Raw genomic sequence first — 26,299 nt, forward strand, 5'->3', positions numbered from 1 at the left:
ATTTGTTGTATATATATATATATATATATATATATATATATATATATATATATATAAGAAGGTCTGTCATGTAGGATTCCTTAGAGTGAATATAATTTCATAATTATTCAGTTAGGTGTACAACTGTCCACTGTATAAAACAAACCCTGAACTCTCTGTTCCTCAATGATTAATTGTGCTTTCAAGCACCCCTGGTGGGAGATGACCAATTTTAAATTAGAAAACAGTAACCATTGCTGCCTCATGCGATTTCTGCTCCTGCTTGTGGTTGAATAACATTACATTGTGACCATGTTACCTAGTGTGAAATCTAGTGTTGATTATCATAGTCTCGTTTTCTTTTCTTTTTTTCCAAATAAATAAATGACCATTCATTAAATGTCCCTGAAATGTCTCCTTTTCACAGCACTTTCAAAACACTCCTTAAATACACTGTAGTAAGCCATTGTGGTCAAGCCAGCCACAGTTTGAAAATACAAGCAGTCAAACCAGCCGCAATAAAAAAGAAAAAAAAGAAATGTGATTTCAGAGTGATTTTCATTTATTTGCTCAGACCTTTGAGATACTATAACAAGATGTCATGTTTTGAGATTATTATTGTACTTCTACTTTGTTATCCTTATTTTAATTATTGGTATCTTTGATGGTTGTGTATTTCTTTGAATAATGGTTTTCTATATTTTTCTTTAAAGAAAAATATTTTAAGTCATTGTGTTATGTAGATGTGTTTACAGCAGGATTGTGAAAAAACAGACAAAATAAAGTGTATACTCTCTCAAAATGCCTCACTTGCTTTTTTTTTACTGTACTGGAATGAACGTTACTCTTCAAAGCATGGTTATATAATGAGATTTAACGTCTGCTCTGAAAGTGAACATCAATAACAAAAGTTCACAAAGAAATACAGATCATTAGTTTATGATGAATAATATTTATTTGTTTGTTTGTGTTAAACTTTAGAAGCCTATAGAGACCTCAACTCTAAATAGAAAAATTAATGACCAAATCTTAAATTAATGACCTAATCATAATATATGCTGCAGTTTGGAGATGTGTGACATTATTCCCCTTCAGAGACATATAAAGATCTAATTTATAAGTATAAAAAAAGAATGTCAAGTCTCTATAGGGGACGGCCCATGCTATATGCTCACCTCATTTGAAAATATTTCACTGCAGCATTTTGAAGAAATATGATATTATTCCACTTCAGAGTCATATAAATACCTAATTACTAATGAAAAAAAAAAAAAAAAAACAATGGCCAGTTCTTATAGGGACACATTCCATAGCTACTATATGCACACCACATATGCAGCTTTTGGAGATATATAACATTATTGCACTTCAAGGGCCTATAAAATCAAATGTTTCTAATAATTAGAAAAAAAAATAATGGCTGGTTCTTATAGGACACATCCCATAATATATGCATACCTCATTATGCATTTGTAATAAGTAGAAAAAAACAATGGCCAGTTCTTCCAGGGTACATTTCAGGTCATGATGCACAATTCATGTGCTGCCATTTTACAGTTTCATTTTCAATGAAGCCAGTGATTCTCAACTGGTAGGTCACAGATATTAAAGAAATAAAGTAATGATTGTGCATAATTAGATCAAAAGGCTTATCAAATTATAATCAGGAGGAGAAACAATTTCCTGAGAAATAAAATAAGTAAACATTATGATGTAAAATTATTTTTATGATGTACAATATTTCAGATTTTGCACTATTAGCGGCCATTCACACCAAACACATTTTTGCATTGCATTGCACTGCTTTTCCATAGTTTCTCTGCATAAACTTTCACAAGACAGTCACGTTTGACTATGTCATGTCTTTTAAACGCACACTTAAAAAAAAGAAAAAAAAGAAATCGCATCTCAAAATTTTAAGTTTTTAATTTTACTGCCCTGTGTCACAATCTCCATTCACAATGCCTGTCACTAGGGGTGACCCCGAATAGTCGACGATTCCATGCTTCGATAGGAGGAGCCTGATTCGACTATCAATCTCACAGTCTAATATTCGCGGGGTGTTATGATCATGCCATTTTGGCTATATGGGGGGGCTTAAATATCTGATTTCACATAGAACTACTGGTTTTCTCCCAATAAGTTAATATACAGCCTATTAAAATAATGCTGTAAATAAGAATCTGAAAAGAAAGAAGCTTCAAATAAATATTTTAACCAATAAATATGGTGGTTGAATAAATCCAACCACCCCTATAGATTTAAATTTCACTTTCCATAATCTGTGACCGACAGAGGAGCATCTTGGTGGCAGGGATTTAAAACTTTAACAAGACTCAAATTGACACAGGCAGAGTGAAAGACTGGATTTTTTCGATCAGGTAGGGTACAAGTGATTTCAAAACATTTCATAAAACGTAAAACGCTGTGAATTTTTAGAGTTTAGTTGCTGTGTTTTTGCATGTTGTTGCGTGAAGAACGCGTCCACAAAAGGAGTTCATTCAGAGCCGCGCAAACACGTTCATGCATATTCGGGGCATTCTGTGCAGATTAGGCCCATCCTTAGGGGGGTGCAACTGGTGCGGTCGCACCGGGCCCTGAGCTTGAGGGGGCCCGACCGAGGGGGACCCCGCTCCCTACCTCGCATCGGGCCCCTCGTCAGCTAAGCACGGCCCTGGTGCAGATATCCTATAAGTCGTAATATTAACGTAATGTTGTATAAATAACGAAGCGTATTCTATATGAGATAAATGATGAGTTAAATCCCATTGATTAAAAACCTGCTATCAAATGCTTCATTCTACTGGTCATCTTCATGCGCGCAGCTCAAAACAGAAATGCAGAACATTAATAACTACTGTCATATACATAACATTATAATGAGATATATACTGGCCTTATTAGACTTCTCTGGCATCTAACTATCCAGTAAGTTAAGCAGTGGCTCAAAAAACCTCGCCGGAGACATCAAGTCGTTTCTGAAGTTTATGATTCAACTGTGAAACAGTAAAAATATACAAAAAAACAATTAAAGAAAATATACACCATAATTATATCAAAATAACATTCTTATATGTATCACACAATATATTCAGCATTGCGTACTCACAGACATTGCGTCTAACAGAAGAAAGAAGATATTTCAGAATGAGCCTCACACAGTACAGCTACAACATTCTGCTGACTCACTGCAGTACTGCTTGAACTTCCTGCTTCTTGAACTATGTGACTGCTTTTCAAAATTAAAGTCCTCACTTGAGTAGACATATACAAAATAATAAATTCAATGAAAAATCTAAATCAATTCTGTCCTGCACACTCCTCGCCTGGGATTTTAAGAATTCCAAAAATTAAAACTTGTCATCAGGTGACAGAAGAAGGATAAGGAGATCAGACGTGACAGAATTTTTTTAATGCCATCTTTAGTGACTTTAACATCAGCTTTCCTCACCAATCCCATCTTTGCTTTGTGAAGTTTTTACAACGATTGCCATTGGCCACTCATTTCTGTTAACTTGAATGTTCTTTACCAAGACAATAACCCCTTCTTTTAGATCATTTTTTTTTGTCTTGCCACTTTTGTCGGGATTGCAAAGTACTAAGGCAGGGCTGTCCAAACTCGGTCCTGGAGGGCCGGTGTCCTGCAGAGTTTAGCACCAACTTGCCTCAACACACCTGACTGGAAGTTTCTATGCCTAGTAAGAGCTTGATTAGCTGGTTCAGATGTGTTTAATTAGGGTTGGAGTTAAACTCTTCAGGACACCGGCCCTCCAGGACTGAGTTTGGACAGCCCTGTACTAAGGTATTCTTTATTCCATCTTGTCCAGAAGATGTCGGCTAACCTTTGTACTTGTTGATGTACTTGTACTTGTACTTGTAATCTCTTCCACAATCAACTCTGCAATCTCCACTGCTAATACAGCAGCACACAACTCCAGTCTTGGGACAGTAATGTCTGGCTGTGGCGCTAGTTTAGATGTTCCAAACAAGAAGTTAACATCTGTGTGACCATGATGATCTGTCACCTTCAGGTATCCCACAGCAGCAATAGCCTTGACTGATGTGTCCACAGAAACACAAAGTTCTTTATTCTGGACATCAGACAAAGGGATGGATGTGCAAACACGTGGTATTTGAAGCTCTTTTAAATCTTGAAGAGAATTTTTCCATTTTCTCCACTCAGCCTCCACGTCCTCTGGCAAAGGTGAATCCCAGCTCTCGCCTTGTTTGGTAAGTTCCCTCAACAGTAACCTCCCTTGTATGGTAACAGGCGCAAGGAATCCAAGAGGGTCATACAAGCCATTCACGGTAGATAGAACTCCTCTCCGAGTGAAAGGCTTGTCATCATCTGAAACATGAAACATGAAAGTGTCTGTTGCAACGTTCCAGGACACACCAAGACTACGTAGGATAGGAAGGCCATTTGAGAAAAGTTGCAGATCCTTAATGCCGTCAGCATGATCTTCCAAAGGAAAAGCTTTTACTTGAAGGGGTGTGCATAAGACTGACATGACACCTTCATAATCATGACATGACACCTACATAATCAAGACATGACTCATGCCATGAATATGAAGGTTTTTTATGCATGTTTATGACAACTGTCATTAAGTGTCATTCGCTCAGTTATGTAATTTTTAATGCAAAGATGACATTGTTTGAGATGTCTTTGTTATGGGCTATGGTTAGGGGTAAGGGTACGGGTAGGATTAGGTTAGGGTTAGGTCAAATAATGTCATATTTGCATTAAAAATTACATAACTGAGCGAATGACACTTAATGACAGTTGTCATAAACATGCATAAAAAACCTTCATATTCATGACATGTGTCATGTCTTGATTATGTAGGTGTCATGTCATGATTATGAAGGTGTCATGTCAGTCTTATGCACAACCCTTCAAGTAAAGTGTAACCAAAGCTTCAATCACGCTTGGACAGTTGGAGATAATCTTGTGCAGTCTAAGATTAGACACTGCAAGCATCTCTTGTGTACGTTTGAGAAGATCGATCACCTCTGTCTCTGTAGCACATGATTTCAGCATGTCATCAACATAAAACTCCTTCTCTACCAGCTTTCTGGTGTCACTGCCAAAACTCTCTTCATATTCTTTGGCTGCTCTCCATAGGCCATAGATAGCCACTGCTGGTGATGGGCTATTCCCGAAAACATGCACACGCATTCTGTGATCCACGATCTCACTGTTAAGGTCATTGTTTCTGTACCACAGGAACCTAAGATAATCCTTATGATCCTCCCTAACCAGAAAACAATGAAACATGTGCTGTATGTCAGCAGTAATAGCCACAGGCTCTTTACGGAATCTCTGTTCAATTGTTTGGAATCTGATTACATTCTAAAAGAGAAGGGAGAGGTAGACTTATCTTTCCATCAATGGATTCCACAATGAAATCAAAAATTCTTCTACCAGCTGTTTCTAGAAGCCCTGCACATGTTTTAGTGTGTAGGGAAATGGGCTTGTTTTGATGTTAAAGATGTCAGAGAAATCTTTTCTCACCAAGGAGCGATTGCTTTGCTCATCTAGGATAGCATACATCCTCTTTGCTTTCTCTTTGTGCCCAGCTGGATAAACAGAAACTAGACACATTTTTAAACAAGACCGTACACTCAAACCTTCTCCACAAACTTCCGTGCACTCAGATGTAACCTCATGACTAACTGATTTGTCTTTCTCCCCGCCATACTCTGAGGCAGGGCTAGATGCCTGAGATTTCCAGGGGGCAGGACCTGGATGAAGGGCTGATGGGTGACGGTCACTACCGCACTCTTTGCACTGAACATCCACAGTGCAATTCTTGGCAAGATGATCAGTGGAGGAACAGCAATGATAGCACATGGACTGCTCTTTCAGGAACTGCATTCTATCTTGTAGAGATTTCTCTCTGAACCCTCTGCATCTTCTTAAAGGATGGGGTTTTCCATGTATTGGGCAGATTTTATTTGGGCTGACTGATATATTTTCCTGTTCGGCTCATGCTTTAGTGGAAGGATTAACTTGAGTTTTGTGAACGGATATTGGCATTTGTCTTTGTCTCTCAAATCTTTCTCCTTTCTCATATCTTGCATGAGAGAATGTATTGAAACTTGGATCTGTATGTGCTTTTGCTTCCGAACGTACAAAATTCACAAACACTGAGAAAGGAGGAAAAGCAACATGATATTCTTGCTTGTATCTGGATCCAAATGACATCCACTTTTCTTGAATGTTATATGGAAGTTTCTCCACAATAGGATTTATTCCCTTAGAAGTGTCCAAGTATGCTAGACCCGGTAAGTATCCTTCAAGCTTAGCAGCTTCTAGTTCTGTGAGGAGGTCTCCTAAATCTCGAAGCTTTTGTGGGTCCTTGTTTGTCACTCTGGGAAAATTTTCGAGCTTGACAAAAAGTGCTTGTTCAATGGCTTCTGGAGAACCATATACTTCCTCAGGTCTCTGCCATGTCATTATCAGAGCAGCTAATGGGTTTCTGATATGAACAGCTTTCAGTCTCTGTGCATGCTCAGAGGATTCTCTACCCAGGTATTTAATTAAGAGATCCAGTTCTTCTGCAGGGGTAAGATCCAGACCAGAAATAGCACCTTGGAAAGATGATTTCCATGCACAGTAGTTAATGGGTTTGTCATCAAAGTAAGTTAGCCCTGCTGATACAAGCTGCGTACAGGCTAGATACTTCGCGAAATCATAAGTAATGGACAAGGAATCTCCTTTATCAGGAGGTCTACCCTGCATTTGGCAGTCATAATGAGGAGACTGCTTGTGGGTGGCATTTTGAGACATGTCTGCACCAAAGTCCATGTTTTGTGAACTAATTGGTAAGCTCTTAAAATCTGGCTCACTTTTAAACGGACTAATTAAATGAGAAGCTTGAAGTGGTGGTTGCATTTCATTACCTCCACTAGAGAGCAGTGTACCACTACTAACTGTAGATTGTGTCTTCACACAATCCGCTGTACGACTTTGGCTGTCTTCAATGGGAACGGGAATTGATACCCTACTAGCTACGCTACGTTCTGTTTCTAAAAATGCTTACCCCAGTACCTGAACTTCTGCTAAAGCAGCATCCTTTTCTTTCTCCTCTTGTAAAGCCTCCAATGTTGCTTGAAGTCGTGCCTGTTCAACTTTCAGTTCTATTTCTCTTTTAGCGTATGCTGCTCTGGCTTGTGCGGCTTCTGCTTTTGCCTTTGCCTTGAAAAGAGCTATGCTGGCACTTGATTGACGACTGGATCCCCTCGAAGAACGACTGGATGCTTTAGAGCAGGGGTCCTCAACTCTGGACCTCGAGATCCAGTTTCCTGGAGGAGATTAGCTCCAACCTGGATCAAATTCACCTACCTGCAACTTTGTAGTAATCCTGAAGACCTTGATTAGCTTGTTCAGGTGTGTTTGATTAGGGTTGGAGCTAAACTCGGCAGGAAAGTGGATCTCAAGGTCCAGAGTCGTTTCTGAAGTTTATGATTCAACTGTGAAACTGTAAAAATATACAAAAAACAATTAAAGAAAATATACACCATAATTATATCAAAATAACATTCTTATATATACCACACAATATATTCAACATTGCGTACTCACAGACATTGTGTCTAACAGAAGAAAGAAGATATTTCAGAATGAGCCTCACTCAGAACAGCTACAACATTCTGCTGACTCACTGCAGTACTGCTTGAACTTCCCACTTCTTGAACTATGTGACTGCTTTTCAAAATTAAAGTCCTCACTTGAGTAGACATATACAAAATAATAAATTCAATGAAAAATCTAAATCGATTCTGTTATGCACAAGAACACTATTATAATAAAACGCTGTAAATTTTTTGAGTTTAGTAGCCATGTTTCTGCACGTTGTTGCACAGCCGCACAGACACATTTGTGCATTCGGGTCATTTTGTGCAGATAGCCTATAAGTAACGTTATGTTGTATAAATAACGAAGCATATTCTATATGAGATAAATGATGAGCTAAATCCCATTGATTAAAAACTTGCTGTTTCGTTCTACCAGTTCAAAAAGCTGGTTCATCGGTTCCTGACGTCATCAAGCAATAACATCTCTACGCATTTCTTTTCTAGCAACTCAGTGCAATGTTGTATCAATTAAAAATTCTAATAATTTATTTGTGTCAACACATATTAATAAAATAATAAATGATAAAAAATAAAGTTATTTGTGTGAAAGCAAATTGCTGACTATTACCATATAATTCACTTAAGTTAATGGTGTTTGTGGTCACAGTTTCATTCGTGGATCCTTTATGTCAGATACGACTGACAGACCAATATTGACTAGCCTACAACTTGGATAAGATTCCTAAAAGTTTCACACCATTGACAACAAATCAGTTAAAGCGGTCATATGATGCAATTTCAAATTGTCCTTTCTCTTTGAAGTGTTACAAGCTGTTCCTGCATAGATAAGGTCCCTAAAGTTGCAAAGACTAAAGTCTCAAATCCAAAGAGATATTCTTTATAAAAGTTAAGACTTGTCCACACCCTCCTAAAACACCTCGTTTAAACACGCCCCCACATGTCTACGTCACTGTGTGGGAAGATTTGCATAACACTCCCCAAATGTTCACGCAAAGAAAGAAGGCGTAACTTTTATTCTCGCTGTAGTATTGTTGCTGCCGCCGCCATGTCGTGGAGACGCTGTATGTTTTGTTGTGAAAGCAAAACTACTTTGTTTGGTCTTCCAAAAGAGGACGATATCCGCTTCGTCATGCCTAGAGCTGATCCGTGCTGGTCGCTGAGGAAATACATCAACTTCACGCTGTGGATCGCCGGATCGGCTTTCACCGTGGACAAAGCGGAGTCCAGCCCGGGGTCGTCACATGTGGTTGCCGCAAGCCCGCCGGCCGCTCCTTCGTCGAATCCACCGGCCACGCCATTCGAACTACTTATAAATTAAGACTGTTTCCAGCATTACCATTGTGTCATCCTCTTTTGTTCATTTGTGACACCCTGTGTCTCGCGTTTTTAAACATAAAAACACTTTCTGTGTGAATGGCTCTTTACTATGTCAAATTATTGACACTGACCATGTGAAACAAATATTAAAGTTGGAACCACTTGCTACACACATTGTTTAATAGAATCGTTCATCTGATGTCCTCATCTTTACCATAAATGTTAAATAAAATGTATTTCACCTTAGTTTTTTCAGGTGATTGTATGTCAGGATCAGTAGATGTAAAAGAGATTCTTAAATTTGTAATCCCACACATGGAACAGGTTCTCCCATGAATCACCACAAATTATGTAATTACGTCAGTCACCTTACTTTTAAAATACTTAAATATTTGTATTTATATGTATATTTTGCAGCAAACTTGAACTTAAAAATGGTCTGAAGTTCACAGTTCCCCCGTGAACAGCAGCCCTTCACCGGCTCAGATTTTGGCGAGAACGGTTGAATATACACTTAAATTAAAATGCTACTTTTAAGTGTTAAGTTTTTATGTCTAAAATGCTTGTTAAACAAGTTTAAATGTATGTAATATTTTAAACTATGCGGTATTCATCCAAATAAATTAAATGTGTCTTGTATTTTGTCCAAGTGTTCTTGCTTAATAATAATGTTCATCTTTTAATTATTGCTGTTGCCTCTATTCATTGTTTTTTCTTCTTTTTTCTAGTCCATTTTAAGCCAGCAATATAATACTTTTTAAACAATAGTTGACTTAAATTAAATAAACCCAGCATGTTTGGTTAAAAACATTAAACCAAGCCTGGGTCAAAAATGTGTTCTGTCCCATTTACCCAGCGCTGGGTTGCCAAATAACCCAAGTTGGGTTGTTTTTAACCCAGCATTTTTTAGAGTGTAGTAAGTAAGGTGTGGTAAGATGTGGTATCAATGTGTTTTAGTCTACTGAGTCACATGAAGCGTTTTCTTTTTAACAGATTTTTGACAGAAACAGCGTGAAACCTTGCGCGTTAATTTAGTTATGATTCATATAATTCTACATCTGCTTAACTGTAGTTTAGTTTGCATAATCAATAAAGTGTATTCTGAGATCTGAGGTCTTTTTTATATCACTGTATAAGTTAATTGAGACATTGGGGGAATCACTGTCACACAAGTCATTATACAATGTTAAGGAAATTAATAGCAACCGAAAATAATAAAATGTCTTCCTCAGATGTAATGTTAATTCTGTACATCAGTGTTGGTAAAATAGCATTGTAATCTCCTTTGTGGTAGAGAAAGCTGCTTACATGTAAGCTACATGGGAAATGAGTAACAGCGAAGATGATGAATTAAACGTAAACACAATCAGCTTTTTCGCATACATACTTGCCCTGATAAAATCATACTTCTACCGCTTGCTCCATTTCAGCAAATCAGTTTTTGTGAATGAATGACTTGGGACCCTGTCCCAAATGGCACACTTCACATTCACTTGCGGTCTTGCGGACTTATAATGGGCACCCACATGCGTGTGTCCGTTAAGTCCACGCAACCATAGAGTGTCCCATTCATCATTTTAGCTTACAGAAGGGTGCTCGCGAGGTTAATAATAATAATAATACCAGGAAGGAATAACTGACAACGTGCCGTTGAATTACAAAGAAAAAAAAAACAAGGTACAGTCACGAAGTTCTTGTTTGGCAAAATTAAGCTATTCTGTGTCTTAAGACAAGTTAAGTTAGAACAAGTTCAATAACACATATTTAGTGTATTTCTACGGGCAGAGGAGAATAGCCAAACCAAAAATAAACAAACGAAAACAGACCGAAAGTCTCAAAATTAAAATTAATCAAATAGAATCGACTCAGAAGAGACGTGAATGAATGCACGCGCGTCGCCTGATCCACAAATGCACATTTTAATCGCTACATGCACAAATTATGAAACTTTAATACAAACTATAACATTTGTATTCACAAATATGTCTCTATTCGAACAAAATGCTGCACATTAATGTAATTCTTAACTCTGCAGACCCTGGTTGAAAAGCATTTGTTTCAGTGTAGTGATTTTTCAAATTGTGTACACTTTAATGAATTGCACTGGGCCTTGTTTGTTGGTAGTTGTGTCTGTGGGGGACGTGAAATGCTGTAAACTGTGAAAATGACGTCTCAAAATCCAAATGAACCGAACGAGATGACTCGAACTAGACGTCAATTAATGCACGCATGTCACCTGATCCACATATGCACAGAATCCTTTTTGCATGAGCAATTTATGATATATTAATGCAGAACAGAACATTTTTATTCGAAAACATGTCTGTATTTGTACAAATCCCTGCACAATCATTTAATCCAGAATTCCACAGACTCAAATTGAAAGGTATTTGTTTTTGGTTAGTAAGATACATGTATAAAATTTATGCAGTACATGGATAATTGTGCGTGCATTTATTAATCATTTTGAGCCTAATATCATCCCATATTATACAACCCATCGAGATCTCTCCGATCATCTGATCAGAGGCTGTTGACTTCCTAAAGCAAGACGAAAAATGAGAGGGGATAGGGCTTTTTCCATGATTGCCCCTAAATTGTGTGCGAAAATGAAGTCTCAAAATCCAAATGAACCGAACAAGATCGACTCGAACTAGACGTCAATTAATGCACGCATGTCACCTGATCCACATATGCACAGATTGCTTTTTGCAAGAGCAATTTATCATATATTAATGCAGAACAGAATTTTTTTATTCGCAAACATGTCTGTATTTGTACAAATCGCTGCACAATCATTTAACCCTGAATTCCACAGACTCAAATTGAAAGGTATTTGTTTTTGGTTAGTAAGATACATGTATAAAATTTATGCAGTACATGGATAATTGTGCGTGCATTTATTAATCATTTTGAGCCTAATATCATCCCATATTATACAACCCATCGAGATCTCTCCGATCATCTGATCAGAGGCTGTTGACTTCCTAAAGCAAGACGAAAAATGAGAGGGGATAGGGCTTTTTCCATGATTGCCCCTAAATTGTGGAATAGTCTTCCACTGTATATCAGAACTGCTAAAACATTGTCTGATTTTAAGGAAAAGTTAAAAACTCATTTGTTTTCTCTGGCTTTTAATGTATTATAGATGTATTAACTTAATCTCTTTAAACTGTTTTGCTCTGTTTTGTTTTGAATGTTGTTTTATATGTGTCTATATGTAAAGCACTTTGGTCAACTTCAAGTTGTTTTAAATCGTGCTCTAGAAATAAATTGACATTGACATTATGGCATTGTAGGAAATTCCCTGCATGTTTTGATGGACTTGCTGACTCTGCCATTTTGTAAAATCATAAAGGCCATTTGGGTTAAGTCATGGCATTGTATATGAGGACTTTATGGTGTCATTAGATCTCATTATGATAATTCAATTTCTGCCTGAGGTTATAAGTATATTATATGGCAACTATTCCGTTATGTCTCGTTAGATGAGGGGGCAATAATCTTGTACAAGGAAAATCATCAGTCTAAATAGACAATTAAACTAGTGCAAAATTACTTTATGACTAGACTTAGACACAATAAACTTTACAGTTAGTAGTATAACACAAGTTATGCAATGAAAACACGATGAGGGCAATGTGCACCATATGCATAAGTGCATAATACTGAAAAGGACAGCATAAATAACTAGACTTTTATGCTATATGTTTCAAATGTTATGAATACATTAACCTTATTTGTATTATGTATTGTTTTAAAATGTAACAGTGACTTTTAGGGCATTGTTCAAAGCTCAAATAGTTGTACTGCAGTATGCAAAATTATTGCCAAGATACAGCCTCATTCAATAACAATAAACATTAAAAAAAAATCTTATCAGCCTGCTCCATCTAGAGTTTCATGCCAGATCTTGGCATTTTCTAGTGTAAAAGTTCCAGACAAATTGTCAAAAATTTTCATTACCTGCACCTGCTAGGTTTGTATGTAATTGACAATTTATTGAATGATTTAGATTTTTTTAATTTTTGAATCTTACAATGAAGGAGACGTTTGTGTCAGTTTATGAACTGCTGTATTACACCACATTTCACTTAATGTGAACTCATGCCTGATGATGTCTCGTCATAATTGCTCAATAATGTTTAAGAAACTTTGCAATAGGGAAAAACTGATAAGGACCTATAAATTGCCACACTTCGTAACTTTTTCAAGTTCACTTTTTGTGTGCCTATCACAAAAGAAAGAAAGAAATAAAGCATTAAGCTGGGACTCCAGAAATAAAGCAAACAAGCACAACATTCAAAATATGATCCTATAAATCTGAGCCTATGAATTTAACCTATAAAGTCTTATTTTACAGACAAGAAAACCAAAGAACGCTGGAAAATATTGACTTTGTTAATTGTATTTATTCAGTCTGACACAATCTGAAACAAGCAATTGTTTCCTCAATTTATGAAATCTGTTTAATAAGTCAGTCTTCATAACAGCAGGTCAATTTTAGCAGCTATGAATAAGTTTCCCCATCAACACATTTAAAAAGCAACAAATTAAAGACAGGTTTAAACCTAAGTGGATGAGACAGTATAACACACATTTAAATAAGTGTTGTATTGTCAATTGTTCTAGAATTCTTCTGATTTCCTCTTATTACAAGGTAAAAAGACTAAACGAATTGTCAATTTTAGTCGGTAGGCCTTTTTTCTTTATTTTTTTTGCTCAACTTCACACTTAGCCCTCAGAGAACTGTCTGAAGAGGAACTCTGATCTTTTTTCACTGAAACTCGGCACAAAATTAATCTGCAGGATTTCAGAGAAGCCCTCAGACAAACTGGGTGCCACAAACTTTTTCCTACAGAGAACAAGAAAGACAGTCAGAAACCAATGGACTTGTGTGAGTTAAACAAGAAAGATGGTGATTTCCCAGCAAAAATATCTGGTTCAATAGAAAAAGCTTAGCTTGCTGCTGTCGACTCACTTGTAGCTGTGAATCACCATGTCATTGACAGGAACATGCTTGATGGCAGAAGGAACCATCTCACGAAACTAAAACCAGCAAAAAACAAATCAGATCAATCCTGATCAAACTGTGTATTTTGGTGTTAAAATTGGTTCAGAATACAGATTTTCCATGCAAGAAGTTTAACAAAGTGTAACATTATATAGACTTGAATATTTAATGTACATATTGCACACTGTGAAATAACTGCAGTGAAGACCCAAATACCCTGTTGTTGTGCTTTACTTGTTCCAGACTCGCTGTGAAGTTGAAACACCTGCAGGGAACTCCAGCACTTTGACTGACATCTATATATCTGTGCAGAAAATCATTGATGGTGCTGTTTTAGTCAAAAAGACAAAGATTTTTGGAAATAGAGGTAGGCACCTTTTTCTAGACTCAGGGTCAGGGTTAGTGTTGTCCACTGCAACGCTTCGGCCTTCCTTTAGATCGCGTTCACAGGCTGAAACGCACTGCTGCCAGGAGCCAAGTATGTCCTAGAGTTCATGTGCACAGACAGTTAAAACAAATCATTATACACATTTAAGATGTTTTCCTCCAAAGCTTCTAAACCAGATACACTTAATATCCTGCTCTTGGAGATCTACTTCTTGTGTCTAGGTTCTCAGTTGTGGTAGATAACATAACTTACCCTGTTCACATACGCGTAGCCCTGTGGAATGATGTGTGTCTGGAAGAACGTTGATTTGCCTGCTGCAAAATAATAAAAAAAGGGGATATGTCACAAAAAAAACTTGGAAGGCTGTCACCCGGAAGGAGAAAAACTGAAAAAACGCTTACATCCAGGAAATCCCACTGCTACAATGACTTCCTGCTTGGTGGATGTGAGGGAGGCATCTGGAGGATCGTAAAGATGTCTTTTAGAATCTAATTTCCTCTGGACAAGGAGATAAAAACACACAAAAATTATTACAGATGCTTGGTGCACTACTGTTCAAAAGTCTGAGGTTGCCAAGACTTTTTGTTTTAATGTTTTTGAAAGAAGTCTCACCAAGTCTGCATTTATTTAATCAAAAATACAGTAAAACTAGAAATATTGTTCAATTTTATTACATTTTAAAATAACTGTTTTCTAATTTAATATATTTTAAATGGTAATTTACTCCTGCGATGACAAAGCTGAATTTTCAGCATCATTACTCCAGTCTTCAGTGTCAAATGATCCTTCAGAAATCATTCTAATATGCTGATTTGCTGCTCAAGAAATATTTCTTGTAAATAAATCAATATTGAAAATAGTTGCGCTGCTTAATATTTTCGTGGAGACCATGACGTTTTTTTAGGATTCTCTGTGGAATAGAAAGTTCAAAAGAACAACATTTATTTGAAATATACATTATTTGTAACATTAGAAATGTCTTTACTCTTACTTGTGATCAATTTAATCCATCTTTGCTGAATAAAAGCATTAATTTCTTAAAAAATAAATAAATACATAAAAACGTTGACGTCAAACTTTTAAATGGAAGTGTAAAGTTATAAAACATGTAAGCGAAAAAAAAAAGACCAATTGTTTACAGGATCCAATTCTGGCAAGTTGAACTGAGCGGGCTTCCAGCCCAAGAAGTATTCCTCTGGTGTTTGAAACTGAAGACCAATGTTGAGGGCAAACTGTAGAGAGAGTGAAGAAAAATAGCAGATGAAAAATATATGTATTTTGCCATAAGCTTGTAAAACGTTTATTTTTTGTTATACCAAAATGGAGCAAGAAAGCACTACCATGCCCCCTTGTGGTCAAAACAGAGTAAAGGTATTGCACATGATTTACATAAATACAAATGGATATAAAATCATTAACTCTCACTGACAGTAAGTCATTCTGTATAACTTGTAATGAAGACTGCAGTTAATTTGATTACCAGTCTGTCACTGCAGGAGAAGTCTTTCTTCTTTTTTCCTGGTGCCCAGTTAGCGGGACGTCCTGCTGCATCTGTACACAAGAGAAAACCCTGACTGAGCATAGAAATCTGGCATGTTATGGGTCATTTTGCACCATGTGCTGTAAGGTTTTTGACTACATATTCTTTTAATATTAATATAAAAAAGTTTTAAAAAAATAATATAAATTGGTTGAAGATTCAGTGCTAGTCAATAGATTATGAATCTTTGAAAAAAATAATAATAATAACTATAAAAAGCTGCCAAAATAAAAATTTTTAGCATCAATAATTTTACGTCAAATCTCTCATGTCTCAAGAATGCTAATCACAACCACTTGAAGGAACCTGACTGAGCTCACCTCCTACATAGAAGCTCTGTGACACATCTACAGTCACTCCTCCATTCACCTGCAAAAACACAACAATGCCTTCATATACACAGGACACTCCAACCAAACCTGCTGCTTGCTGTACGTAATGTAAAACAAATCATATAACTCAATTATGCAATTCCTTTAACATACAAATCCTACAAATAACCACAAGAGTGATTCACCTTCTCACACAGATGTTCCCACATCCCAATAACAGGCTTCCTGTATATACCAGGGGCTGTGGAAGCAAATACCTAAAAAAAAAAATAATAATAATAATGCATTCACATTCATAAAGATAGAAGTTTGAGAAATTTAATCTACACAAAATTGCACCACCGTTTAAAAGTTTGGGGTCAGTAAAATGTAGTTTTTGGAAATAAATAATACTTTTGTTCAGCAAGAATGCATTAAATTAATCAAAAGAGACAGTAAGGACATTTATATTGTTACCCAAATAAAATAAATGTAAAAAAAAGTTAGCAGTTTTTAAACACTGATTAATAATTTTTTGAGCAGCATATTAGAATGATTTCTGAAGGATCATGTGATACTGAAGACTGGAGTAATGGCAGTTAAAAATTCAGCTTTGCATCACAGAAATAAATTACAATTTGAAATATATTCAAACAGAAAACACTTATTTTACATTATAATAAATGCTACATTGGTGAGCTTAAAAGACGTCCTTCAAAATCATTTTTAGAAATCTTACCAACCCCAAACGTATAAACAGTACTGTATGTAAAATAGTCAACGTGTCATTCACCTGGATGGGCAACTGCAGTGTCTGTAGAATATCCTCAACCTTTGACTTGAACACCTCCGGTCTGAGCTTGCCTCTAGAAATACCCATCTGATTGGTGAAAAACACCACCTAATAAGAGACAAATACAATGAAGGTGCTTGTGCTACTAAAGCAAAAACAGCTATACAAGTATTAATGCTGCAAATTCAGTTCAACATAAAATAATAGCCGATTAAAAAGCACCTTGTATCCTTTCTTCAAAAGACTGGCCAGTCTGGGCTGAATCTCTGGGAAGAGAATCCTAAACAAAAATAAAGAAAAAAAAAAATCACATGAGACACAACAAATAGCTGCAGTGTATAGCAAGTTCTTCAAAGCTTTGCATCACAGAAATAAATTACAATTTGAAATATATTCAAACAGAAAACACTTATTTTACATTATAATAAATGCTACATTGGTGAGCTTAAAAGACGTCCTTCAAAATCATTTTAGAAATCTTACCAACCCCAAACGTATAAACAGTACTGTATGTAAAATAGTCAACGTGTCATTCACCTGGATGGGCAACTGCAGTGTCTGTAGAATATCCTCAACCTTTGACTTGAACACCTCCGGTCTGAGCTTGCCTCTAGAAATACCCATCTGATTGGTGAAAAACACCACCTAATAAGAGACAAATACAATGAAGGTGCTTGTGCTACTAAAGCAAAAACAGCTATACAAGTATTAATGCTGCAAATTCAGTTAAATTCAACATAAAATAATAGCAGATTAAAAAGCACCTTGTATCCTTTCTTCAAAAGACTGGCCAGTCTGGGCTGAATCTCTGGGAAGAGAATCCTAAACAAAAGTAAAGAAAAAAAAAATCACATGAGACACAACAAATAGCTGCAGTGTATAGCAAGTTCTTCAGCAAGCTTCACCTCCAGTCATCTGGACTTGTGGGAAATACTTTTCCAGACTTTGTAGTGATAATGCAGCCGTCGATGTCGAACCCTGCAATCTCAATCAGAAATTAAAGCATAAAATATCATAGAAGCATAATGGTGTTACTGATCAAATACAAAACATATGCAGTTCCTGTAAGAAATGTCTTACTTTGGAGCTATCTGGAACCCCTGCTGCAGTGAACAGCAGAAGGCTGCCGATTTGTTGCCAGTGAGAACAAGTGGAAGATGGAACAGTGGCTTTGACTGATGGTGAGTCCAGTTTATCACACCCTTTCTGTGCAAGTGCTTGTAACTGCTTAAGCTTTTCTTCAGCTGAGGTCTCATCATCTTCATCATCACCACCACACCCTCGTTTCGTGGGAGGGACATCATCCTCTGGGCTGTAAGGTCGTTTTGTCGCCTAAGAGTCAAGCAGTGTTATTTTAGTATTTTTATATATATATATATATATATATATATATAAAATTGTGTAGTATTTATTAACATTTTGAATGACATTTTTATATTTTCAGGTTTCAGTTCATTTAAGTTTTAATAATTCTGTCATGTGCTTTTGTCATTTTTATAATTTAATACAAATTTGTATTAAGCTTCAATTTAAATGTCAGTTTTAGTTCAGTAATTTTTATACTTCAACCTAAACGTAGATTATATCAGTTTGTTGCCAAGGCAATATTTCTAATGCAAAACTCTCAAAACTGTATTATTTCAATTAACTAAAAATAATTTGACAATAATTGGTTAAAAAAAGGTTTTATTAAAAAAAGTATTAATTTTCCACTATTAATACGTTTACAATTCATACATTTATATATTTAGAAACTCCTGAACGTTTAAGTTATTTATTCTTCGGTACTGTTTCTATCCAATGTTTCTTGCCTTCTACATAAACCATAGCTGTGTTAACCTCTTCAAAACACATAAAAACTACTGTGTTCCTAAAGCATACATTCAATCATATTTTTATAAGCACTTCCACAAAAAATAAATAACTGCAGTAATACACCCACACAACGACACCTATAAAAATTCAGAGAGAATAAAAATATATATGAAGAGTTTATCTGCACAAACAGATCACTCCGTTTTTATTCATTTTCATAAATCATGTTTTTAATTGTGTTATCATGTTGTTATTGTGTTTTATTGTATTAGTTAGCTGTATTTTTTAGTTATTATTATTTAATCAAAACAACCCAACTGAAATTTGATTGATATTAATTGGATGATTCTTGAATGGAGTTATCGGTTTTTGCCAATAAATTCTTCATATATATTATATATATATATATATATATATATATATATATATATATAAAATACATAAAGTGTATCTATTATCATCAAACACTACTTAACTTATAAAAATGGAGCCAAAAATGTTGATGTAGAAGAAATGTGTTTACAAGTTCAGTTTGGAAAGGTGACCTAACAAAAACAGTCTTGGCGGAAAAAAATCTAAATCATGTGGCTTAAACAACATATTATTGTTTTATTCCGATTAATAGAATGTTCAGAAGATTATTTAAAATATAATTTTTTTTTTGTCATTTTTGGTCATCTCTTTACTGTTGCTTTTAATAAACTGAATGCATTCTTGCAGAATAAATGTATTAATTATTAACCCCAAACTTCTGAACACTAGTGTAAAATTATTTTAAATAGTTTCCCAAACAGTTCCATTAGTCTATCAGGGCTGTCCAAACTCGGTCCTGGAGGGCCGGTGTCCTGCAGAGTTTAGCTCCAACCCTAATTAAACACACCTGAAGCAGCTAATCAAGCTCTTCCTAGGCATAGAAACTTCCAGTCAGATGTGTTGAGGCAAGTTGGAGCTAAACTCTGCAGGACACCGGCCCTCCAGGACCGAGTTTGGACAGCCCTGGTCTAGATCTTGATACCTTTTTAGGGGATTTAGAAAAATAATCCTGGATGCTCCTTTTGGGGCCTGACCCATCATTTGAGCTTTTTTGTCCGTCTCTGCTTTCATTTGCTGCTTTTCCTTTCTTCTGAGGAGAGGAGGACTTTTCATTTGAATTCCCAACAAATTTCACAGTAAAGGGGTGGGACTGATTGACCAAGTACAGTGTGCAACCAGCTGTCAAACATCCAGGCTCGCCACGTCCCAAACACTGACCGTCCAGGGAAGAAGGGTTGGGCCCGAGCTGTGGAAACATAGGATGGTTTGTACTCTATTATGCTTTTGTATATTTAAGTATTAGAAAATGCTTTCAAAACACTGCTGTTAATAAAATGGACTCTCTCAGTAAACTGTAACAGACAACGTTGTTGTTTTGCTTTGTTTTACCTGCGTAACCAGAACTTCCTGTTTCGCATAGTTGGCCACAAGTTTGACTGTCAAGAAGAGACGCACTTCCGTTATTCTTTATGAACAGAATCAAACGCGACACGTACAACGCTCGCATTACTAGGATGGGTGTGATCTAAAAACTCACCCTGATGCCTTGAGCACTTCTTGTCTGTGATTCTGGTTTCAGGGCCTCGACCTAACATTAAAGCTCGACCATCTTCCAGCTCCACCCGAGCTCCATTCACACTTACTAGTGTGCACTGCATCTCCATTCGCAGAAGACAACAACTGGACTACAGGAGGAGAAGTTACAGTAAGAAATATAGTACAATTCAGATTCAAATAGCCTAAATGCTAAGTTACCGTGCTTCAGTACATTTGCTATATGAGCTAATTACGAATATTTAAGCAAATAACTTAACTGACTCGTAACGTAACTCGATAGCTCTCTACGTTAACTTAGGTTTAATACGTCCTTTAGTGTTTCTTTTATAAAGCTAATGAACTCAGTCGGACTTTGAAACCGGAGGCTCAATATATATAGGCTCAAACTATCTCTAAGTTGCGCAGTCTGCGTGTATCTACAGACTCAGTCAACATTATATTTCAATCAAACCACCACGATTTTACTAAAACGAAATACAAAATCTAAACAGCGCTTACCAGTTTAAAACTTCACATTGATTAACTTCTTGTGGTTCAGTTGTTGTATACGCTTTTCTGGTCCGACACGTAAATATCTCCGACGTGGAACAGCGACATCCATTGTTTGGTTCTCATGTCATTGGAAGTCACCGTGGTTACTGTAGTTTCTGCCATGCCACAGTTAATGCAGTTATTAATTTATTACTGTAAAACGGTGATCTTAATAATTCACTACCAGCGGAAAGCTACATGCAGACAGTACAAAGTGTACAGACAAAATAATTGTATGTCTATTCAGTTTTTGTTTATGTCTGTTAGATGACAAATCTCCAGTTTACATAAGTATTATCATGCGATAGGACATTCTGCTAATAATTATGTCTTGGTAAACATAGTTTATTTACGCTGCATAATGCAGTATAGTTTAGTTTAAACTGCCATATGTTTTTGTCTCAAAGCTATGGAGCCCCGCACATAACATCCAGAAGAAAAACTGGATATCGTGGCCATGAATCAAGATTACATTCTCACAACTTCATGGCCACATTTTATTCATTCATTCCATTGTTTTAGTTAAATCATTGCCATTTTGTACTAATTCGTTCCTCTGACTAGACAGATGCATAGTTTAAAGCTAAAAGAGTCTTTGTCTATCGCACAATGTGCAGTTGTCTGTGAAATAATACTATGATCCCACAAACTACTGCTGACTGGTTCTCACTATTGACAGCTGGCATTGACTCCTCTAGACCTTTAATCAGGGCAAAAGTTATGCATTATATAAGAGATCTAAACCGTTTTAAAAATGTCAAATACTGTAGAGGGAGTGGTCGATGGTGGTTTCTGGATGAACAAACAAAATTAAAAAGGTGTATTTATGGGCGTGCTCGTTGGGTGTGCTCTTAAATAGGTGAGCTATAGTCATATCCACAAACATATTCTCACAGTAGTTACACATAGCTAAGCGAGAAAGTCATCTGAAGTTTTGTATCTCCAGATGAAGGTGAGTGTGTACATAATGAATGCTCTATTTAGAATAAATTATGAAAAAAATTTTTATGAAAAAACACCAAGTTTCAATTGTGCGATATGAAGTTAGTTTTTACATATGTAGTCTAGTCATAATTGAGAGGATAATTTTGAAATTGTGATTTGAATCATTTCAGATTTTTGTAGTTTTGTATCTCCAGATGAAGGTGAGTGTGTACATAATGAATGCTCTATTTAGAATAAATTATGAAAAAAATTGAGACACCAAGTTTCAATTGTGCGATATGAAGTTAGTTTTTACATATGTAGTCTAGTCATAATTGAGAGGATAATTTTGAAATTGTGATTTGAATCATTTCAGATTTTTGTATAATATGTTAAGAAATGTAATTCATGAAAAACCTCTTTACAGTTGCACAATTTTTTTTGTTTATAAATTTATGCAACTTGATTTTTTTTCTCCCTTTTTTTGTCTTTGTGTAGGACTGAAAACCAGTCTGTATCAATTTACTTCACAAGCTCTGGTTGAACAAACCCAGTGCTCTTACCCTGTAAAACTGACTGTACACTGAGAGTGATTTGTTTTGAACTGACTTGCTAAACAGAGCTAATCCACCATGGCATGTGAACAAGACTACTACACTATCATGTATGGGCTGCAAGAGCTTGATTTTGAAGGGAAAGCAGTGCCCAGTGATCTTGTACTAATAGGTGAACATGCCTTTCCACTTGCCATGAATCCAAGAGGTCAGGTGCTGATGGCTGCATCTCATTACGGTCAGGGACGTGTGGTGGTGTTGGGACATGAGCAATACCTAACACACTTCCCTAGCCTGATAGAGAATGCCCTTATGTGGCTCATGCCATGTACCGGTGATGCTGGCATTGTAGGGATTCAGAAGAGTTTAGGTTCAGTAGCTGAAAACTTGAAATACTGCCCTATCAAGACAGAGCTAGGAGACTTTCGGAATGGATTAGCTATATATATCACAGATGCTTGCAGTGTTGAGAACTGTGCAAAGGATCTGATAGCTTTCATCAAAGCTGGGGGTGGCTTGATCATTGCTGGCCAGGCCTGGAGTTGGGCTGCTGCGCACCCGCAAGAAAACACTATAAGGAACTTCCCAGGAAACAAAGTGTGCAGTGTTGCAGGAATTTACTTCTCGGAACACCAAGGAGAAGTTGGCATCTTTCCTGTTCCAAGAAACATCCCTTCTAGTTGGCTTGCTGTATCGTAAGTTCAGCAGACATTCTTACTTTTTTTACCCGTTCTGTAAGAAAACAAACATTTCATCAGCTGTTTTCAATTGTTCCTTTTCAGTATAGGCAAAGACTTTAAAGATGACCTACAGTTCCTTCTAGAAGGTGTGTCTGAGTTTGATGTCCAAGGTGGGGCTATAGCATCTGAGTTGATGGTGCACGGACCATTAGCATTTCCTATTGCAGTCACTCCAGCTGGAAAAGCATTCATTGCTGGTGCCTATTATGGACAAGGTCGCGTAATCCTGGTATCACATGAAGGCTTCATGGGACGGGAATCTCTGTCCACTTTCCTGATCAACGCTATCAAGTGGCTTGACGAGGGTCGCAAGGGTGTTATTGGGATTCTACCCAACCTAAAGGCAGCCCACACAGTACTGAGCAAATCTGGTTTAGATTGCCAGTTGACTGGTTTTAAAGAAGATCTAAGCGTCTATGTTTGCACTTCATACAGTGATGCCCAATGTGCAGAGATCCAAGAATTTGTTGCTGAAGGCGGTGGTCTTATGATTGGGGGTCATGCCTGGTATTGGGCCCAGACCCACTGCGGCAGCAATGTGATGACTGATTATCCAGGAAATCACATTCTTAATAAGATGGGATTGTGTCTCTTGGGCAGCACCTTGGGCGGAGGGTTATACAAAGCCCCAGAAATTGAGCATAGTTGTAAAGAGGGGTACCACTTTCGTAGCATGCTGCATCGGTTTGCTGAACATGTAAGCCTTGGGCAAGAACTGACTAATCAAGAACAGAGCTGCTTGAAACAGCTGGGCAACGACTGTGCCAGTTACCTTCGCATGCGATCTCATGACAGTGCTGCCTATACTTCAATGGTAGGTCTTCTTAGTGACATAGTGAAGGAGGTAGGTGTTCCACAAGTGTGTAGTAACTGCCCTGTTCAAAGTGCCAAAGACTACCTGATGCTCCATGTTGGGTCTGAGGTATACAAGGTGTCACCCGATCCTGATGCCCTTCTTCCATACATCATTAAGGACAGACCTAACTTGCCAACTGTGTCTAATGCAAGAGTTCGGATCACTGCCAGCACTGGAGGTACGAAAGTTTTCCCACTAAATATTATTCCTTGTTTAAGTTTCAAAATACTTGAACACTATAAAATAAGAATGTAATTACTTGTTTCAGCTTGTGAAGAATGGATAAGCACAGGGTTATATCTTTCTCCTGGTATGAAGACGTACATAGCAGTACCTCCAGAGATCGTTGGGAAAAACTGGCAGGTGATGAATCAAGTCTACACATGTATCCAATCAAGGAATAGTTGCTGCATATAGTATACTTGTCATGATAGATGCAATTGTATTGCTCATAGGCTTCGAGAGCATGTTATTAACATGAGGAGATAACACTTTATGCAGGTGCAGCTTGGTTGCCAAACAGATAATATTGGTGGAGCAAATGCTCTGAAACGTGCTCCAGTGGTCCATGAGCGATTCCCTTTGGGCACAGAGATGGTCCAAGTCTGCAATCTATGGGGAGGGCTCATCTATCTAATAGCACCTCCTCAAAGCAAAGTAGATGGGGTGGAAATTGTCGTGCAGGTCTCAGTACAGGCTCCATACTTCAAGTCTGGTAAGAATTTTGAATTAGCATCACCGTGAGGTTTCTATTCAGAACATTTAACATTGTTTGGGAAAATTTTTCAACACAAACTTGTTTCCTCCCTTAGGAGAGACCAGTGTTACTGACTGGGTGGACAGGATCCGTCAGGCACCCGCCCCCTGGGCGGAGCTTGAGTTTGAGAACATCATCATGACATTAGAATCAGAATATATAAGGAATCTGGACCACCCTGATGAGGTGGCTAAACTTTGGGACACCATAATGAGAAGCATAGCTGACCTGGCAGCAAGGCCTGCCAAGTTCCCCCGCAAGGAGCGGTTTGTTGCAGATGTTCAGATCTCTCATGGTTGGTGGTACTATTAAATACTCTCAGTATCTTTGTTAGAATAAAGAAGCATCACTATTACAACAGAATCATGCTATTAATATTAATTACACTCGCACTGTCCTGGTGATAACACTGTTCCCCCTTTTCCCCTTGCAGGTTTCATGCATGCTGGATACCCTATCATGATGCACTCCACCTCTGCCCCAGCTCTAGTAAATGTACAGGGAGCCTATAAAAGTGGCATGTGGGGATCCATTCACGAGCTGGGTCATAACCAACAGCGTGGAGTTTGGGAGTTCCCTCCACACACCACTGAGTGCACTTGCAACCTGTGGTCAGTGTACATACATGAGGAAGTGCTGGGTTTAAATAGGTCAAATGCTCATCCAGCCATGACTCTAGAAAACCGTCAGGCTCGTACCAAGATGTATTGCAGTGGCGGTAAGGATTTAAAAAGCTGGAGTATGTGGACAGCACTCGAGACATACATGCAGGTGCGAACAGACTGCATAAAATGTTATATTTGTTTATATAATTATTATGAAAGATATAATTATGTAAATATAAAATATATTTATACCTATTTTTTCTCATCTTCTATCATCACATCACATTTTTTTCCAGCTTCAGGAAAAATTTGGCTGGGATGCTTTCAAGAAAGTTTTTACTGCCTACCATGATATGAATGGAGTGCCAAATTGCAATGCAGGCAAGATGAATCTATATGCTGAGACCTTCTCCAAGGTGGTCAACATGAATCTTTGCCCTTTCTTCAAAGCGTGGGGTTGGCCCATCCAGCCCAGCACACAAGAGAAGATCTCTCATCTCCCTGAATGGAATGACCATCCTATGGTCCAGTATGCATAGGAACATCTCAGATAGCTTTTAAAATGTACAGTGCAAGTTTAAATGTAGCTAATGGGTAATATTAAGTATACAAATTATATATGCTTACCTGGAATGTCATGGAAATGAACATTTCTTATAAGTACATAGATGTGCAATTGATTCATGTCAGTGTAAAGTTATAAAATGTTCAGAGCACTTGATATTAACTAAAGGTGGCTATAGGCTAGTGGGCTAAGGTTAAACAGAATCAGAACATGCGTGTAAAAAGCATGCATTTTACATGCACGACATATAGTATACTTTTCATAAATGCTAAAAACTGTGTGCACTGCAATTAACGGTATGGCATGGTATTTTGTATTGGTGTATTTGCCTTTTTTATCCAAGAGAATAAACCATATATAGTACTTTAAAAGACTCTGAATGGTGCATAATGTTGATGTGATTTGAAAATACAGA

General features: G+C 37.1%; 2 protein-coding genes across 5 annotated transcripts; one reads left to right on the plus strand and one right to left on the minus strand.

Moving 5' to 3' along the window:
* Nucleotides 1–13,300: 13,300 nt before the first annotated feature.
* pnkp (polynucleotide kinase 3'-phosphatase) lies at nucleotides 13,301–20,937 on the minus strand. The gene is made up of 18 exons (XM_016245821.1): nucleotides 20,851–20,937; nucleotides 20,333–20,480; nucleotides 20,185–20,231; nucleotides 19,778–20,041; nucleotides 18,028–18,279; nucleotides 17,853–17,932; nucleotides 17,712–17,769; nucleotides 17,485–17,592; nucleotides 16,361–16,432; nucleotides 16,164–16,212; nucleotides 15,784–15,854; nucleotides 15,443–15,535; nucleotides 14,705–14,801; nucleotides 14,556–14,617; nucleotides 14,291–14,400; nucleotides 14,132–14,219; nucleotides 13,883–13,950; nucleotides 13,301–13,756 (listed from the first exon to the last, which is right to left on the minus strand). Exons 2-18 carry the CDS (start codon nucleotides 20,457–20,459, stop codon nucleotides 13,636–13,638), a joined length of 1,767 nt encoding a protein of 588 aa, XP_016101307.1. The 5' UTR covers nucleotides 20,460–20,480; nucleotides 20,851–20,937; the 3' UTR covers nucleotides 13,301–13,635.
* zgc:162193 (TRPM8 channel-associated factor homolog) lies at nucleotides 19,983–26,228 on the plus strand. Of its 4 annotated transcripts, none has more exons than XM_016245818.1 (8): nucleotides 19,983–20,059; nucleotides 22,306–23,056; nucleotides 23,144–24,135; nucleotides 24,226–24,320; nucleotides 24,459–24,672; nucleotides 24,770–25,009; nucleotides 25,148–25,485; nucleotides 25,616–26,228. In XM_016245818.1, exons 2-8 carry the CDS (start codon nucleotides 22,440–22,442, stop codon nucleotides 25,856–25,858), a joined length of 2,739 nt encoding a protein of 912 aa, XP_016101304.1. In that variant the 5' UTR covers nucleotides 19,983–20,059; nucleotides 22,306–22,439; the 3' UTR covers nucleotides 25,859–26,228. The 4 variants fall into 4 exon arrangements, with proteins under 4 accessions (XP_016101304.1, XP_016101303.1, XP_016101306.1 ...); XM_016245817.1 differs by lacking the exon at nucleotides 19,983–20,059 and adding an exon at nucleotides 20,421–20,500; XM_016245820.1 differs by lacking the exon at nucleotides 19,983–20,059 and adding an exon at nucleotides 21,678–21,742.
* The last annotated feature ends 71 nt before the right edge of the window (nucleotides 26,229–26,299 follow it).

This window comes from Sinocyclocheilus grahami, unplaced genomic scaffold (genome assembly GCF_001515645.1).
Source record: "Sinocyclocheilus grahami isolate Dianchi unplaced genomic scaffold, SAMN03320097.WGS_v1.1 scaffold769.1, whole genome shotgun sequence".
Taxonomy (NCBI): Eukaryota; Metazoa; Chordata; class Actinopteri; order Cypriniformes; family Cyprinidae; genus Sinocyclocheilus; species Sinocyclocheilus grahami.

Excerpts from the sequence above, each read along its gene's own strand:
- pnkp (XM_016245821.1), bottom strand. The coding sequence starts at position 20,459 with ATGGAGATGCAGTGCACACTAGTAAGTGTGAATGGAGCTCGGGTGGAG. Across the intron at positions 20,042-20,184 it reads AGGAAGTTCTGGTTACGCAG|CTCGGGCCCAACCCTTCTTC; the intron begins GTAAAACAAAGC and ends ATGTTTCCACAG. Across the intron at positions 16,433-17,484 it reads CACTGCAGTTGCCCATCCAG|GTATTTGCTTCCACAGCCCC; the intron begins GTGAATGACACG and ends TTTTTTTTTTAG.
- zgc:162193 (XM_016245818.1), top strand. The coding sequence starts at position 22,440 with ATGGCATGTGAACAAGACTACTACACTATCATGTATGGGCTGCAAGAG. Across the intron at positions 23,057-23,143 it reads TCTAGTTGGCTTGCTGTATC|TATAGGCAAAGACTTTAAAG; the intron begins GTAAGTTCAGCA and ends GTTCCTTTTCAG. Across the intron at positions 24,321-24,458 it reads TCGTTGGGAAAAACTGGCAG|GTGCAGCTTGGTTGCCAAAC; the intron begins GTGATGAATCAA and ends CACTTTATGCAG.